Raw genomic sequence first — 18,230 nt, forward strand, 5'->3', positions numbered from 1 at the left:
TTCGGCCAAGGTCTTATCCGAGCCCCTTAGCTGCCGGTCTGAGGCTAGTTGCCGCCGGCCACCTTCCACCCTTCCCCCTCTTTTGATTTTCCCTCCTCTCCGATTTATTTCATAATATGGCTTAATATATTGATGTAGACAAGGGGGGGGGGGAGTCAAATCAAACCTAAAAAAATTGATTTTTGACTTCTCCAGCTCATTAATGTCAAGTGAAAGTTAGCTCATTATGTGCTGATTTTTAGTTCATTTATGGAGCTAAAAATTAGCTCATTATTTATTTGATCTTGTCTATTCTCCTTCCCCCCTTTGTCTATTCGTTTATCGTGCTTGGCTCTTGGGTTCCCGTGCCATGGCTCCTTGGTTTCATGGGTTGGCTGCTGGTTTTTCGTGCTGGGTGGCCTTTCCCGTGCCTTGGTGCTTCGGTTCCGTGCGGGCCTCCTTGGCTTTTGCGGGTGCTTCTTCGGATTCCGCCTGGGCTGTTTTTCGTGGCTGTGATGCTTTGTTTCTTGGAGTAATTGTTGGCTTTTCATCTCCCTCATTTAATATAGAACGTGAAGAGATTTTGGGGCTATTTTTGGACAGAATTTGGACAATTTTTTGGACTGATTTGGTGGCTGTTTTGGGAGGAATTCCAAGAGACTTTTGCTGATTTCTATGCAGTTTTCTACTGCAGTTTTTAGGTGTCTTTTGGCCTTATATCTTCCTATTTTAATTAGCTTTTAATTAAGTTTTAGTGGTTGTTTGTATTCCTTCTTTTGTGCCTATAAATAGGAGTTGTTTGTGGCTGTTTTAGAAATGTGTTATGATGTGATTTTTGGAAAATATAAACCTGCGGGTTTCTTTGGAAAAGCTTGCGAGCTTTGTCCACCTTCTTTCTCATCCCCTCTGGAAATCTTGCGAGCTCTTTCCAACCTTCGTCTTGGCTTCTAATCTCTTTTGTCTCTCCGCAAGTACCACTCAATCTGTATCCTTCTTTTCAAAGTGAAGCAAGTTTAGGGTGTCCTGTTTGAGTCTTTATTTGTAAGTCGTTTAATTTTAAGAGTTGTAAGTCTTTATTTATAAAAGTGTTCGTTTATATGAAATGTAATAGTTTGTTCTAAAATTTCTAAGTCATCTCTTCTTTTTGGATATTTTGTGTCTTCTTTTATATAGGAAGTCCTTTTTCTTTTTGTGATAAAAAATTTGGGCCCCTCTCCCAAATTTTTGATTACATCATATATTTAGGAGTATATTTGAATTCAAATTCAAATTATTTGAAATTCAAAATATTGCCTAAAAGTATTAACACCTCATTCAAATCAATTTCTATTTGATTAGGATTTAAAATCTTCTTTCCTAATTTATATATCCTAATCTAGCATACATTAAAAAAAAATTATCTCAAACCCTTTTTCCCATTAACTGCCGCCGGCCTTCCCCTGGATTTAGAATAGGAAATCTTCTTTAAAACCAATTTATTCTCTTTGGAAATATTTCCAAATCTGAGAATTTTGTTTGACAGAAGATCCCAAGCCCCACTCCTTTAATTCTGGCTCAATTAATGCTTTTCCCTTTTTTTGGAATCAAGCCCCACCGCCTCTCTTAATCCACCGCCTCCCTCCTCTCTCCTAATTGCTCCAGACGGAATTTCTAATGCAGAACCTGAGGCTTGGCATTTACTCTCAGCCTTCTCATCTCCATTAAGGCTTGACTCCTCCCTCAATTTTCTCTACATCCTATTCTACTAAAATCTGGAGATTCATCTCAGATTTTTGTAAGAAATCTGAAACTGTTTTCAGATATAAAGAGAAAGAGGTTTAGGAGCTTACTTCCTCTTCCCTTTCAAAAAGAAACTTCTTTTGCTAACGACTCAAGAGGCATATCAAGTACTAAAAGATCTTGCTTGCCATCACCCATGAATGGCAGATCCGGAGACTGACTACGGCATAACTTGGGACGAAGACGGCTACGTAGACATCCTACAGTCTACTTTCTTCGACGTGAACCCAAGAGTTGATTTTACCGTCGAGGATTACTTGGAGCATACATTGATATACTTGGTAGAGGCTATCGACGAATATTTCAAAGGCGTCGAGTGGAGGATCTCCACCTCTCCTTAACAAAACTTTCCAACTTCTCTTGCTTAAGCTTAGTAACCGTAGCATTTGAGCGTACTTTCAATGCATCCTAGTTCTCATTGTTAGATTAGGGATTAACTTGAAACTACTACTACGGGTTTTGTTATTTTCTATTTATTTTGGAAGCTTCAAACTCTCATCATGTGATTTTAAGCCGAATCGGATAACCACTGAATATTTTATTTCGATGTTTGAATTTGCTCGTAGCTTTATTCTTGAATTATTATAATCATAAGTTGTGCAAGTCCAACTGAATTAAGCATTGCATATGATGCAGACAAAAGATATAGGGAGCCTATACCCTTCGCCCACAAAAGACACGACAGACTTCTAACGACGAAAATAGAGAAAAGAATAGAAAAGAGACGAACAAACTAAAGGGAAGAACAAACTCTTATATTTCAAATTATAAAAACAACCAAATAAAAAAAAAACTAAGACGACGACTTACAAACAACTCGACAGACACCCTAAAGTTGCTGCACTTTGAGAAGAAGGATACAGGTGGAGTGGCACTTGCGGAGAGACGAAGAGATTAGAAGCCCGAGAAGAAAGGGTGGAAATAGCCCGCAGGATTTCCGGAGGGGATGAGAAAAGAAGGTTGGAAAGAGCCCGCAGGATTTCCGAGCAACCCGCAGGTTAACTGATTTTTTCCAAAAATCAAATTTCATTCAACTATTCAAAACATTACATAACCCCTCATATTTATAGGTATGAAAGGGGAATACAAAAGGTCACAAACACTTAATTAACACATAATTAAAAGCATAGAAATCTCCCCCCAAAGCTCTCGGTTTACACCCAAACCAGGAACCAAGGAGACGGCCACGGGAGACGAAGGGAACCGCACGGACCGAGAGCCACAGCCGCGGGAACCGAAGGAACCGCACGGAAGAAAGAGCCAGCCGTGAGATCCCAAGAGGCATACACATAAAACAACTTCCCATGGTGGAATTCAAGGAGCTACACATGGGAAGACTAAACACTATCTTGGATTCCCAAAAGCCATATTTTGGAAATCCAAGAGACAACTTTTAAGACATTAAAAACTATAATAAAAGTGCATTTAAATAATGATAAATATGAACTAAAATTCATAGCTAATAATGAGCTAACCTCTAGTTCAATAAATGAACTAAAGCCTAGCTCATAAATGAGCTAAAATTCTAGCTCAATTGGATTGAGCTAGTAGACTCAAGGGAAGCCAAAATCTAAATTATTTTGGACATGTGTTGACCCCCCCTTTGTCTACATCAGCATACGTAGTCCTGCATCATAAATCCTTTTTCTATCTCTTTATTTTACTATTTTATATACACATCTTTCGGCCACCTTACTATCTAATCTACTACATAAATGATTAAAGAATAAATTATTTACATCGCATATTATTTTTTTAAACTACTTACAGTTACCTTTAAATCTTTTCAAATTTTTTAAACTTTTACATCTAAACAAATTTATAACAAAGCTTCTTAATTTTTATCTTTTCTTACACATTTTAATATTTACAATTAGAAGTTTTTCCTTTTGATACTTCAAGTACATACATTGCAATATTTTTAATATCACTAGTTATTTTTTTTCACATAACATTAATTTTCTCATGCACAGTTAAAATCTACAGATCTTAAATCATACTCTTAAAAATATTTTTATTAGTAATTTTTTAAATGTCTATATCAAATCCTCGGATAATATTTTACTTTATTTTTCCAATTTTACCCCTTCAACTTAAAGTCCAAACTAATAAGCGATATTAAGTACATAAATTTTCACTCGGAATAAATTTACAATCTTTTCAATTTAAACGACCTATTTTTTCTATAAGAAAATAATCAATCTGAGTTTTAGTATATATATTCTTATAAGTGATGAGATGTTTATCTCTTTTCTTAAATAAAATAGTAGTAATTATAAAACATAAGTCAAAGCAAAATCTAATATGATCCTACAACATTCATAAATCATTTCAGACTCATATCCATCATGAATGTTTTTAAAATCTTCCACTACTCTACCAACATGTCCATTTAAATCTCCTCCAATATAACTCTTTTTTCAAGAAGTATTATTTGTATTAATTCTTCTAAGTCATCCAAAATTTTAATTTTAAATAAATATCCAAACCGACATGAAGAGCATAAGCACTTATAATATTAACAATATTAGCATCAACCAAAATCTTTAAAGTTATAATTTATCTCCAATTCTATTAATTTCTACAAAATTATCTTTCAGACTCTTGTCTATAATCACACCTAGAATATTTATAGTACGACTCCTACCTGAATATTATAGTATAAATCCTATACAATCAATCTCTTTAGTCTTCTCTTTAACATATTTAGTTTCTGGAATGTATATAATATTTATCTTTTTATGAATCATATCTATTAATTCCATTAATTTTTCTATAAGAGAACCTATTCCAAGTTCCATTTTATTTGTCAATAACTTCTCCTCAGAAAAATTTTATCTTGCAATGTGGATTAATTCTAATTTTGTTAACAAATTTCATGGCTATAATTACTTATAACAATGTCTTGTTATGATAGCTCCATGAAACCTACCATGAATGAATTTGTTCATACTTTGACATGTAGAGGAGAAAAGGATGGTTAGGTCTCATGCAAATAACTTTAGATTATCTATTCAGAACTTTATTACTTTCCATTAGCAGTTGACCAGTTCTGCACATCTTTAAATTCTTCCTTACTACTGCATAATAATCTCACTTCAAACTTCTGCTTCTCACAATCAAACTTAGGATTAAACACCAATGTCATCAATTGAATTCATACAATTAATTTCACAAATATTTCTCTTCAACATTTCATTTAAATTTTAATTTTTAACTCCAATCTTCTCCTTTCTCTCCTTTGTAGTGCCAACAAAATCAACAAAAGAATCCACTTTGTTTTTAAATAACTCATCATCCTCATAAATCTCATAATCATTATCTACAAATTATTCACTATCATCTAATAAGTTATACTGTAATCCTCATCCTAGTCATCATTATGATAACAACTCCGCTCATCTTCTTCTACAACCTTATCATCAACATATGATAAATTAATAGTAGTAGGTTTAGACAAACCATTAGTTGCAAGAATTGGAGTCACCAAGCTACTCGAAAACTATTGCATATGATCCATCATTTCCTGTTTGATGGCTAAAACACATTGAGCAATACACGATCATAAACATACTCACCTACAAACTTCAAGGGTGGCAAACAAAATAAATAGAAGTCCCTTCTTATCAATGAAAAAAACCAATAAAACAACACACCCTCCAAAAACATTCATGTTGATAGTCGATGGCACTTCTCTCAATCACCTTGAATGATTTCAAGCTATATTGCACGCAAAAAATTAATAGGAATGCAAATAAACTTCAATGAAAAAAAAAAAGAAACATAACACAACACAAATGCCAAAGGATCCACAACATTATTAAAAGAAATCTATTCTTCATCTATTTTTTCTTGATTCTCTCAAAATTGGGACAAACCTTCTCCAACCGCACGCCCAAAATAACCTTCGGTTGGCAGCTTGTTCATCATAGAACAGTGAAAGAAACCATTAGCCTCCTCTAGTTGAATAAAATACAAATAAATAAAGAAGTGTTTCTATGGAAAGAACTCACAAAAACCCTCATCATATCCTCATCGATCTCGCAACAGGTGACATTTGTGGAAAGAACATGGATTTTTGGAAATAACATGATCTCCATCTCCACATGAACCTCGCAGCGCCGCTTGTGAGCCCTTCGTCTTGCAACGCCGCTTGCAGTCCCTTCATCTCACAATACCGCTCACATCATCGGTCTTGTAGCAACACCATTTCTCACACAACCGCTTGCATTCTTCGTCTCCTCATCGATCATGCATTCGTCATTTAGTGTCGCTCACAATCTTTGGCAATCTTGCAGTAGCATGTCATTAGTGCTAACAGAGATTCCTCATTACGTCTCCAGCAAATTTGCGTGGGAATATAGCGTGAAGGCAAACTATTTAGGAAAAGAAAGCCATTTTACTAAAATACACCAAGAAAAACGAGCACTTGTGCCATCTTTTAAAATTCATGAAAAATCTAACATAGGGGCTAAATTGGAACATTTTCTAATAGTCGGGAAAGTATATAGAGTCATTGTGGAATTTGAGATGAAATTGGACAGACTTAAAGTCGAGGGTTTATTTTAGGCTTTTACTTATAAAGGATAGCATTACACTTGGAGCAAACTACCCATCGTCTACACCAATTTGCAAAGGATAAAAAAACTTAAAGTTTGACAAAAATACTCAAAGACGTAATTTCATATCAAATATATCTATATGAACACATTTAAAAATCTTACCACATTAAAGCTGTTACATGTGCCCTCTAATCAAAACATGACAACAACATTATTTTATGATTACAACAAATGCTTCAATGTTTCCCAATGGTTGAGTTTATGAGCTACAAGTCATGATGATGAGGACATCGAAGATCGACGGCCACGATCATGAGCTGTATTTTTTTTTGTCATTTTATGTAGTAGTTTATTTGATTTTATGTTTTTCCGTTTTTGCCCTTATAGGAAGTTAGTCGCTATTATAGCCCAAGGGGCATTTTAGACTTTTGTTTTCTTTGTCATTTGAAAGCCTATATATGGCTCTTTTCTTATGTAATAGTTAGTTTTTGATGAAATGAAATTTACTACTTGTTCTCTTTGTGAGTGCACTTCTCCTAGATCTCTTAGTGAGTTCAAAGGAGAAACTAGATCTCTTTGTGAGTTCTAGATTTCGTCCAATTTTATTGTGTTGAGATTCGATCTTGGAAGATAAAGAGGTAAGTGGAATCATAGCAACGAAAATTCTCAGATTTTAGCTCTTCCCTTCCCTCTTGTTGCCGCCGATCCCCTTGGAGCCATCCCGGCCGCCGGCTTGCAAGGCTCAACCCGCCGGCCTGTAAAGCTCCTCCCGCTGGCCAACCCTCCACCCTGCAGCCCGCCGGCCTCCTGCAAGATCCCTAGCCGCCGACCACCCATGAGTCCCTACCGCCGGCCCCTCTCTCCCTCCTCCAATTTTGAATTTCCCTCATTAATGACTTGCCTAATTAAGTCAAATTAAATTAGGAAATTAATCAAGGGGAGTTACAATCTTTTGAAATCCAAATTCCCTCCTAATTTTAATTCAAATTAGGGAGTTACATGAGGCAACTAATTCAGATTTTGATTAATTACTAGTGGTCCCCACCTACTTAAATCTCAAGCCTCTCCCCTCTCCACATGGCCGGCCACTCATCCCTCTCTCTCATTAATTCTAGCCATTATTACTCCCTTAATAACTCCTCAAATTAAGCCCCATTCAAATTCAAATTGAGCCTATTTTTCCCTCCAATCCATTTTAATTGAGAATTAATGACAAGGCAAGCAATTAAACCACCACCTCCTCCTCTCTCTCCCTCCTAATGCCGCCGGCCAGCCCCTTCCCCTTTTCTCCTTGGCCACCCCTCTTTTTCTTCAAGATTTCTCCCCGTTGGAGAGCTCCTAACTGCTGTCCAAGGATTACAGCAGGTTAACCTTGCTGTCCTGCATTCCCAAGAGACTTTCCTTGCAGCCCAGAGTTTCGTCAATCACCAAATGGCTGTCCAGAAAACCCCAAACGTCCACAACAGCTGTCCAAAGGTGTCCCTAGGCCTTGTAGGTGGCTGTCCTGAACTGTTCGGAGAGCTTAAAGCTGCTGTCCAGTTATATACATAGTCCCTTGTAGCTGTCTCGCCACTCCGGAGTTCCATATTGCTGTCTAACAACATCCAAAAGGCTCGTGGCTGCTGTACCCTTTTGTTTCAACCTTCCAACAACTTACCCGGAGCTCGCATCTCTCTTTTCTTTGGGTAAACTCTTCCCCCGACTCTTTTATCTTCGAAGTTGCTTCTCAATTGTGGTCTTAGTAGACTCATGAAGCTTATGTTAATCTCTTCTCCGCTAAAGCCTAGTAATTATAAGAGTTGTGTGAGGGAACTTTCTTAGACTAATCTTATTGTTAGTATTGGAATTTATTGTTGGAACTATCCATGTATGCAATGTCGGATTAAGCTGGCTATCTTTTGAACTTAACTTCTATTCATGTGAATTAACCTAAGCTTGTTTTATCACCTTATTGTTTATTTTGCCGTTTAAATCCATAATGAGTATAATTATTGCTGCTCATAAAGTTAAGCGTGCAAGCTCTTACTTCAAACCAATTTTCGCATGATTGTTTCACATCACATGATGTGTACATGAGAAGGCACAAAGCCCATTATTAGCTAAGGTAATCTAAAATTGACCTCTTCAGTAAGCTTCCACATGTTTATAAGGTCCTCTTATACAATGCAAACCATTTTGGAAACAAGAATCCTCTGGTTATTTTAGGTTGACTACTTTAGTTGACTACATAGACCTAAATCCAAAACAACCTGAAATGATGAGAAACATTTGAACCTTGATTGGGTTCATCAACTCTAAGCTAATGATTTTTTTTTCACCCTAAATAAATTCATTGCTATTAAGAAGAAATTGATATAGAGCATGCTGATTAGTTTTAATCAAAAGATCTCTCTCTCAATCAAGATAAGTAATTAATCATAAGAATTTGGGCTTATGACAATGGACCAAATCATTAAGTCCTACTTAGAGGGATAAATTTCAATGTAGTGCCTTATATGATATTCAATTTATCTATTAAAAATTTTGAAACTCAATAACAAAGCGGGGCACAATTTTTGAAGCCCATAATTCATGCAAGTTCCATAAAGCCATCTTCTTTAGAGTGTGTGTTTTGGAGGCTTGGGGAATGGGATAGCTGATTGTGGAGGGTTGCATCCTATTATATTAAATATCTTTATACAAGGGCATGAAAGCTCGAGGTGGGCACTAGGAAGCAGCCACATGCAGCATAGGTGTAGAGATGCACCGTGGTATTGCATGGGATCACTAGCAACAAAGGTAAGAGCGAGGGCTTCGGAACATCATGAAAGAAAAAAAGCGTGGAAGAGAAAATCGAGTGTTCTCCAATTATCTGAAAAATTAAGGACTATTTTGTATTAAGACAAAGACGGATTACTTATAAAATAATATCCATGTTCGACATAAAGCTTTAATCCAACTAGATAAACTTTCCTGGTTTTCTCTTGTAATTTTTTTTACATTTTTTTCTTATAATAGGGCCCAAAGATATGTAATCTTTTAACACTAACACATCTTGATCTTCATTCATTACCGGTCAATCAAATATATTTAAAGCCTAAAACACATGAATTAGCAATATAATGATATACCTCACAGCAAAAATAGATGCAACATAATAAAATAACTCTAAAAAAGGTATAAATGCAACATAATAAAATAACTGTAAAATAGGCATAAAATAGGAAAAGTAATAGTAAAAAAATTTTGTGAACTTGTACCTATGTTTCAAATAGAATAAAAGAAATTACCTTAACAATTAAAACTGCAAAGGATGCTGGAATAAAAGAGAATGCCATGCTCACAATTATTGATGCTGAGAAAGCGTCAAGATCCTACAAATGTTTCAAGCTTGTCAGACCCCGACCCTTAAAAAGGAATGTTATCTGAAACACATGATAAAAATTCACAACGTTCTTTCTATCAAATTTCTTACTAGCATGCACAAGTTGACCACTGGCACCAAATCTTATCATCCCAGATATAAAAAATTTAGAAGAAACATTAAATGAAGAAAAACTATATATAATATACATAATGATTTAAATAAATTATCATAAATATATTTTCTAACATTTAAAAATCATCACAAATCTTATCTTACAGCCAATACTTCAGGAGAACAGTGACAAATACATTTTAAGACAACCAATCAATGAATAAGCAAATGGGCTAGTAAAAGGAAACCTCTATCGGAAATGGAAGGAAAGGATACGAACTTGGCAAAAAATGAAAGAGATAAGAACACACACAGAGAATGCTAACTCAGCCTACTTGCACTATATCCCAGTTGTGCTAATAATAATTGCATGAAATATACTCATGCTAAAAACTTCACTAAAACATCAGAAAATTATTTCTCTGGTTCATTCTTTAAAGTTTATAAATAACATTCAATGTTATTATGGTAACGTAGAACTAGAAAGGCATTAGACCTGAATGAAAATGGTTGTACAAGAACTGCCGAAGCAAGTTGCGAGAACTAAAGACCCATAACCTCGAAACCAGCATAAAAAAATTCAAGATTCAGAAAAACGATTAAGGAACATTCGAGTATATGCCTTCATCGGAATGGATACAACATAAAAAAAGCTTACTTGAGCACAATATAAGTAGGAACAACTTTAGCAAATACTTCAATGGGCTATGTTAGTTTATTCAACAGCTGGCTTGGTGTCTTGAAATTCATTAGAATATGTTGGTCCTCTGTCAACAATTAAATTGCGCCTTAATGTTTTGGGCCATTGAGATGGGTAGATGTAAAACCCGAAAAAATGCCATTTTAGACCTCGCACGCTTTTCAAAGCGCCGCGACGAGCTTTAAGTGAAAAATTCAAGTTTGTCGAATTTCGATGGAAATAATTTTGAAAAATTCTGAACAATTTGATATATAAAACTTATAGATAATTTTGTTTAAATTAGAAATTAAAATTCATATAAGTTTCATAATACCAATAATACCCTTAGAGGTTATTATTGCTTGGAATGTTTAAGTGAGGGTAAAATGGTCAATTGCAAAATCCCTAAACCACCAAAGCTTTAAGGGACCGAATTCTATTCGGTCCCTCATTCGATCCGTGCGGCCGAAACCGAGAGGAGCGGGAAGGGAGAGGGCGGACGCACGCAAGGCGAAGGGCGGCAGCTCCAGCGACTTCTCCGGTAAGTTTTCCGGCGAAGAAAGCTAGGGAAATTGTAGAGGAGAATAAGAGGAAGATTAAGGTATGCTTTATTTATGTATTCCTCCTTTCCTCTCAAAGTTTTCTTAAAATAAAAATCTAGGGTTTGAGGGGAAACTTTGTTTTTCTTTAAGAAAATGTTTGGATTTGTTTAAGAGATGATTTTGTGCATGAGAATGATGTTTTTCTTTAAAAAAAATGTGGAGTTAGAAATTTAGGGTTTTTCCCTAAAGTTGAAATTTTAGAAAATGCTTTTACAAATTTAGTTCCTAAGAGTCCTAAGAGGGTTTCTAAGGGTATAAATTGAGTTTTTCTCACAAAATGATATTTCCATAATTTTTAATATTAATAAATCCGAAAATAATTACCTTAATGTTAATTAAAGTTTAGGTTAATAATAGATTAAAGATTTATGTTAATGACATTCGTCAATGTTAATAACATAGATTTATGATAATGATATTCATGTCATTTGATAAAAAAGAATTAAGATTCAATGTTTATTTATGTTAATGGTTTCTTTATATTAATGATTAGGAATTAAGGTTAATGTTGGGTAAGGGGAATTTTGATAAATGATTAAGCAAATTAAATTCATATGTTTGTAATTATGAAAATGAGAGTGAGTGAGAGAAAGAGAGAACTATAGTAGTTTAAAAAGAGAAGGAGAATTTTGTTTTAAGTTTAGTTTGTAGATTTTAAAATGAAAAATTGATACTTATACGTGATTAATCGTGGTGACATCGAAGGAAGAAGGACTGGCAAGAGAAATCAATTTCTAAACTTTTGTAAGTATGCACGGTTCTTTATTTCAGTAATACTTTTGTTACCCTCAAGTTATATGAAATCATTATCCTTTATTGTTGTCAAATTCTTTATTGTTGTCAAATGAATGATCATACAAATTATATGTACATTTTATGGTCTTATATGATAAAGCTTATGTTATATGGAATGAGATGATATGAATGTTATTTGAATGTTTGTATGTGCATGTTGAAATAATGGAGCTCACCCCCTGATGGTACTAGCTGGGGACGCTGTACTCGTGCACGATAAAATGGTAAAGGATATGGAAAAGGAAATGATAAAGGAGTACCTTTATGGTATTAGACGGTGGCTCATGTGACAGTTGTATTATATACGAAAAGAGAATGCTAAGTATAATGAAATGAAAAATATGGCTTCATGTTATGATATGTTTAATGTTATGTTAGTATGAAATCATTTTATGTTATGTTTATATGAAATTGACATCCAGCATATTATACAGTTGCCTTGTTTACTGTAGTTTAGAATTGTGTATTACTTACTGAGCTTTAGCTTAATGTTAGTTGTTAATATTTTCATGTAAGCTTAAATTAATCAAATGAGTAGAAGAGGCGGCAATGTTTATCGTAGGAGATGTGCTCCGGAAGAAAGGTAATTATGAATTTATTGAGTTTTATGTTTATGTGTTTTCAAAATTTGATGTTTAGAGGCTCTTTCAAATTATTATGGAGATAGATTTAGAGATTAGATAATTTTACCTACCGTCCGACCTTTGTTCCCGCCTCGCCCATGCGAGCTCACCGGGTCGGGTCTTGACAGTTGAAATAATGTCTTGCATGGCTATTCAGTTATCCTAAAATCACATGATGAGAAGCATGCTCCCTGACAAGTACTTAGTCAGATTATAATAATGCAATTACATTATAGCTATGACCCAAATCTGAATATTACCACAAAGCTAAGACTATAAATTGTGGGCTCTAAAACCTCAGTTCACCTTGTCAAAATCAAGCGATTTCGAACTGATTTTTAAAAGATGGAGTGGAAATTAGATAAGTTAATACCTAGTGATTTTTCCATCATAAAGGACTTTATGATCTAATTTGATGTTTCCTTTCGGTGCAAGCCTATATAATTATGTATTCCTCTCGATAATGAAAGGGAACTTTTGATTAAGGCTAGTCTATAGCCTTTACAATGCATTGCTTTCAGCAACAAAAATTTTAATTGAGGAGAGAGATTTACTCCTATCAGATCAAAGAAAACAATTGGGAGAATTATGGCAAACACTGAAGAGGACATCGACAGACGCTATTGACATGTGAATCGACGAAGAAATCGCATATCTACGGCCATGATTCAACGCCTCTACTTTTGATTCAGTTTTCATGATATGTTATTTAGTTATTTGTCGTTTTCCGTTTTTACCCTTTGTGGAGTTGTTTTGTTATTGTAGCCCAGAGGGCAATCTTGTACTTGTTCTTTTCATGAGTAGGGACCTATATATAGTGGTCTCATATGTTGTATTTTTTTTTTTATGAATGATCAATGAAATTTAATTTGCTTCTACTTCTTTTGTTGCATGAGAGCTAGAGAGAAGGGAGAGTGAGCTCAAGGGGAGCAAGTGCAAGGCCCACCAGTCGTTGGAAGAGTCCACGACTCGTGGTTAGTTTAACTTCATCTTCTTTGTATTCTCCTTCATCTCCTTTCCCCACTCCATCCGTCACTCCTTCCTACTCCTCCACCACTAAGATCTTAACCTACACCATCCAATCCCTCCTCAAGCTCCACAACCGGATTCACCTTATCCTTCCCCAACTGAATTCTCCTAAACCCCACCACCATGCCGCCGGCCCTAGTGGCCATCCACCATTAATGATGGTTAATGTCATCATCATCACCTCCCTAAATAATCTGCCTTGATTTTAGGAAGAGAACTACTCAATTTGAAATTCAAATTTTGAAATTTCAAATTCTTTCTTAATTTATCAAAGCCATATTTGGAAAGTTTTAAATCTCATTCAATTTAATTTTAAATTGAATCTGATTTAATTTTACTTTTCTTTTTTTTTTGAAAGCTAAATAAAGAAGCTTTTAAATTCTCACCTCTCCCTCTCCCACCTACATGCCGCCGGCCACATGTATGTCTTTCCCCATTAATCCTCGATCAATGCAATTGTTATAATTAATTTGAAATCAAATTTCAAATTAATTTCCCTCCAAATCTACTCAAATCCTGAAAATAATTTCAGGTTTGGCATAAAACCCCTCTACCTCTCTCTCCATGCCACCGGCCCCACTTTATGATCAAATTTGATGTTTCCTTTCGGTGCAAGCCTATATAATTATGTATTCCTCTCAATAATGAAAGGGAACTTTTGATTAAGGCTAGTCTATAGCCTTTACAATGCATTGCTTTCAGCAACAAAATTTTTTATTGAGGAGAGAGATTTACTCCTATCATATCAAAGAGAACAATTGGGAGAATTATGACAAACACTGAAGAGGACATCGACAGACGCTACTGACATGTGAATCGACGAAGAAATCGCAGATCTACGGCCATGATTCAACGCCTCTACTTTTGATTCAGTTTTCATGATATGTTATTTAGTTATTGTCGTTTTTCGTTTTTACCCTTGTTGACGTTTATTTTCATGTCGACCCAACCCCGATCGAGCCCGACTAGGCTCGATCATGCTCGATCGACCCAATCGATCGTCGTCGAGGCAAAATCAACTCAAATTAGACCCTGATTTTAATTTAATTAAATTTGATTAGCCCAAAGGGAAATCTTGTACTTGTTCTTTTCATGAGTAGGGACCTATATATAGTGGTCTCATATGTTGTTTTTTTTTTTATGAATGATCAATGAAATTTTATTTGCTTCTACTTCTTTTCTTGCATGAGAGCTAGAGAGAAGGGAGAGTGAGCTCAAGGGGAGCAAGTGCAAGGCCCACCAGTCGTTTGAAGAGTCCACGACTCGTGGTTAGTTTAACTTCATCTTCTTTGTATTCTCCTTCATCTCCTTTCCCCACTCCATCCATCACTCCTTCCTACTCCACCACCAAGATCTTAACCTATATCATCCAATCCTTCAAGCTCCACAACCGGATTCACCTTATCCTTCCCCAACCGAATTCTCCTAAACCCCACCACCATGCCGCCGGCCCTAGTGGACATCCACCATTAATGATGGTTAATGTCATCATCATCACCTACCTAAATAATCTGCCTTGATTTTAGGAAGGGAACTCAATTTGAAATTCAAATTTTGAAATTTTAAATTCTTTCCTAATTTATCAAAGCCATATTTGGAAAGTTTTAAATCTCACTCAATTTAATTTTAAATTGAATCTGATTTAATTTTCCTTTTCTCTGCCGGCCACATGTATGGCTTTCCCCACTAATCCCCAATCAATGCAATTGTTAAAATTAATTTGAAATCAAATTTCAAATTAATTTCCCTTCAAATCTACTCAAATCCTGAAATTATTTGCTTCTACTTCTTTTCTTGCATGAGAGTTAGAGAGAAGGGAGAGTGAGCACAAGGGGAGCAAGTACAAGGCCCACCAATCGTTGGAAGAGTCCACGACTCGTGGTTAGTTTAACTTCATCTTCTTTGTATTCTCCTTCATTTCCTTTCCCTACTCCATCCGTCACTCCTTCCTACTCCACCACCAAGATCTTAACCTACACCATCCAATCCCTCCTCAAGCTCCACCACCGGTTTAACCTTATCCTTCCCCAACCGAATTCTCCTAAACCCCACCACCATGCCGCCGGCCCTAGTGGCCATCCACCATTAATGATGGTTAATGTCATCATCATCACCTACCTAAATAATCTGCCTTGATTTTAGGAAGAGAACTCCTCAATTTGAAATTCAAATTTTAAAATTTCAAATTCTTTCCTAATTTATCAAAGCCATATTTGAAAAGTTTTAAAGCTCATTCAATTTAATTTTAAATTGAATGAGTTTTAATTTTCCTTTTCTTTTTTTTTTGAAAGCTAAATAAAGAAGCTTTTAAATCCTCACCTCTCTCCCTCTCCCATCTACATGTCGCCGGCCACATGCATGGCTTTCCCCATTAATCCCCAATCAATGCAATTGTTATAATTAATTTGAAATCAAATTTCAAATTAAAACCCCTCTCCCTCTCCCTCCATGCCACCGGCCCCATGCTTGCCCCCCCTCTCTCTCTCTCTCCATGCCACCGGCCCCATGCTTGCCCCCCTCCCAATTAATGCTCATTAAAGGCCCTTAATTGTAATTAATTTGAAATCCAAATTTCAAATTAATTCCCTCCAATTTTATTCAAAACCTGAAATTATTTTCAGATTTTAAGATTAGAACACCTCCACCTTACTTAACCTAAGTTCTTTCAAACCCTAGCCCCTCTCCACGCCTTCAAGCCGCCAGCCTCCCTACCCACCGCCGTCTCTCTCGTTCTTCTTCTTTCTTGTGTTCTCTCATTCTCATGCTTATGATGCATGGCCGATCCCGTAGTTGATCACGGCTTTGCTTACAACGACCGTGGGGAGATCGACATCTTTCTCTCCCCCTTCTACGATCCTGATTGGGAGTACAACGAAACTGTGAAAAGATACGTCAAGCGCATCCTCTACTGCTTAGCGGAAACGATCGATCTCCAAAAACCCAAGATGCCTTGGCTTCTCATCGGAAGATCCACCCCTTCTTCATCCGTGACAACTTCTCCATCAACAAAGACCTTCGGCGCCATCTTCCTAGTGGTACTATCATTCTTCATTGGACTCGCCTTCCACCGATAAACCCAAGGAGTGCATGAGTGAGGTGGTACTCAAGGTGACCTCTCTTTATTAAAAGATGGATTTTGTTACGAACATGTAATCTTTACTATTTATTAAGAATTTTGATTGGAGTGTACTGTTTGCATCAAAAGCACTTCTTTGGCCTAAGCAAGTCAATTTCTTTAAATTCTTACTCTCTTTTAGATTCAAGCAATAATTTGTCGTGAGCAAAGTTTTGTTCAATTGTTTTTTTAATTTCCAAAGTAACTCCTCGTAGTTTCACATCAAACACGATCAAAATCATATGACTCTATCATCTAAGTTTTTCATGGACCTTAGTTTACTTAGTAAATAGAGGTAGTCGACCTAACTTAAGCGATAGATCAATGTCAACAACTAGGGTTATATCATCCAAGAAGACTTTCTAGATTTGAGGTGAAAGCCTTGTTGACCTAAATAATTATTACAAGGCTATTTGATCAAGTGAAACCAAAATGGAGAGCAATGAACATGAGGTCGCACAAATGTTGTTCAAAATGCATCAACAGAGGATGAAAGTCAATCCTATATAGCACCTCTTTGCGAAACAGACATCCCAAATGCATCTAGAACATCAGAATCTGCTCAGATAAACAATTATATTGTTGGAACAACACATGACAAAAAAATTGAAAATCTCATTCAAACGTGAGAAGAAGACACAATTTTGATGCGCATGAGCGAATACAGTTTTGTGAGTGATCTATCATATCAATAAAAAAACACTCCCATCTCGTGCCTCTCCTCTCTATGCTAGACCCACACCGCCCAAATTCAAGTCATGCCCTTGACCTCTAAAATGGCAAAAGCAAAATAAGCAGATGTGCAAACATTATCACCCTAGGAAGAAATGGAATAATATTGACAAACCAATCACAGAGCGGAAGTGATGTAAAACGTACATGTGAAGATGAGTTACTTTATCAATTTGCACGTTTAATTTTTAGAGCACAATAATTATATCCTAAAGTGATTTTGAACGACAAAATAAAATAAAAAGAACGGTGACACGAGCTTTAGGCTAAATCACATGCATGAGAGTTAAAAACGTAGAACAATCAATTTAATCTAATGTGCATGCATGAATGATTTTCAACAAGATATCCCTAGATTAACACTGAGATGAGTCACCTTGAGAAATTCCACTCATTCAACTTTCTAAGATTACTAGGTTTTAGGGGAGATCAATTAACAAGCTCTATCTTTTTTTAATTAACATGCTCCATATGAATCCATTAAGCCACAAAGTAAGGTAACTAAGGAAATAAGAGATTAGGAAAAGATTTTGATACGCCTTAGGTTTCACAAATTAGGGTTTGCCCTAATTTTCCTTCAAGATGAAATTTCTCCTCCAAATCCAAGAAAAAATCAACACAAGAGGGATGAGAGGAAGAACAAGAACATTTGCATTCAAAATCCAAGAGAAACAAGATACAATTTGTCCACTTCGAGAAGGACAAGTCTCCCACTACAAACCCTAGAAAAAACAAGAGAAAGAAACTAAGGAGGCTAAGAGAAAACTCAAATCTTGCATAACCCTAGAAATCTCCCTCTATTCCTTACTTAAAGCAAGCCAAAAGACCAACAAAACCCACTAGTGGGCTGCCCAAAATGAACCGCCCAGCTCAGGCTT

At 35.9% G+C, this 18,230-nt stretch overlaps 1 protein-coding gene across 1 annotated transcript in view; it reads right to left on the reverse strand.

Annotated features, from left to right (window-relative positions):
- LOC110108748 (ABC transporter A family member 1) overlaps positions 1-18,230 on the reverse strand; it is a gene marked incomplete at its 3' end in the record, with an annotated part of 161,446 nt that overhangs the window by 22,768 nt on the left and 120,448 nt on the right. Inside the window, 1 exon segment of the mRNA XM_028700260.1 lies at positions 9,590-9,673. Coding sequence (XP_028556093.1) covers positions 9,590-9,673 — 84 coding nt within the window.

This window comes from Dendrobium catenatum, unplaced genomic scaffold (assembly GCF_001605985.2).
Source record: "Dendrobium catenatum unplaced genomic scaffold, ASM160598v2 fragScaff_scaffold_1481, whole genome shotgun sequence".
Taxonomy (NCBI): domain Eukaryota; kingdom Viridiplantae; phylum Streptophyta; class Magnoliopsida; order Asparagales; family Orchidaceae; genus Dendrobium; species Dendrobium catenatum.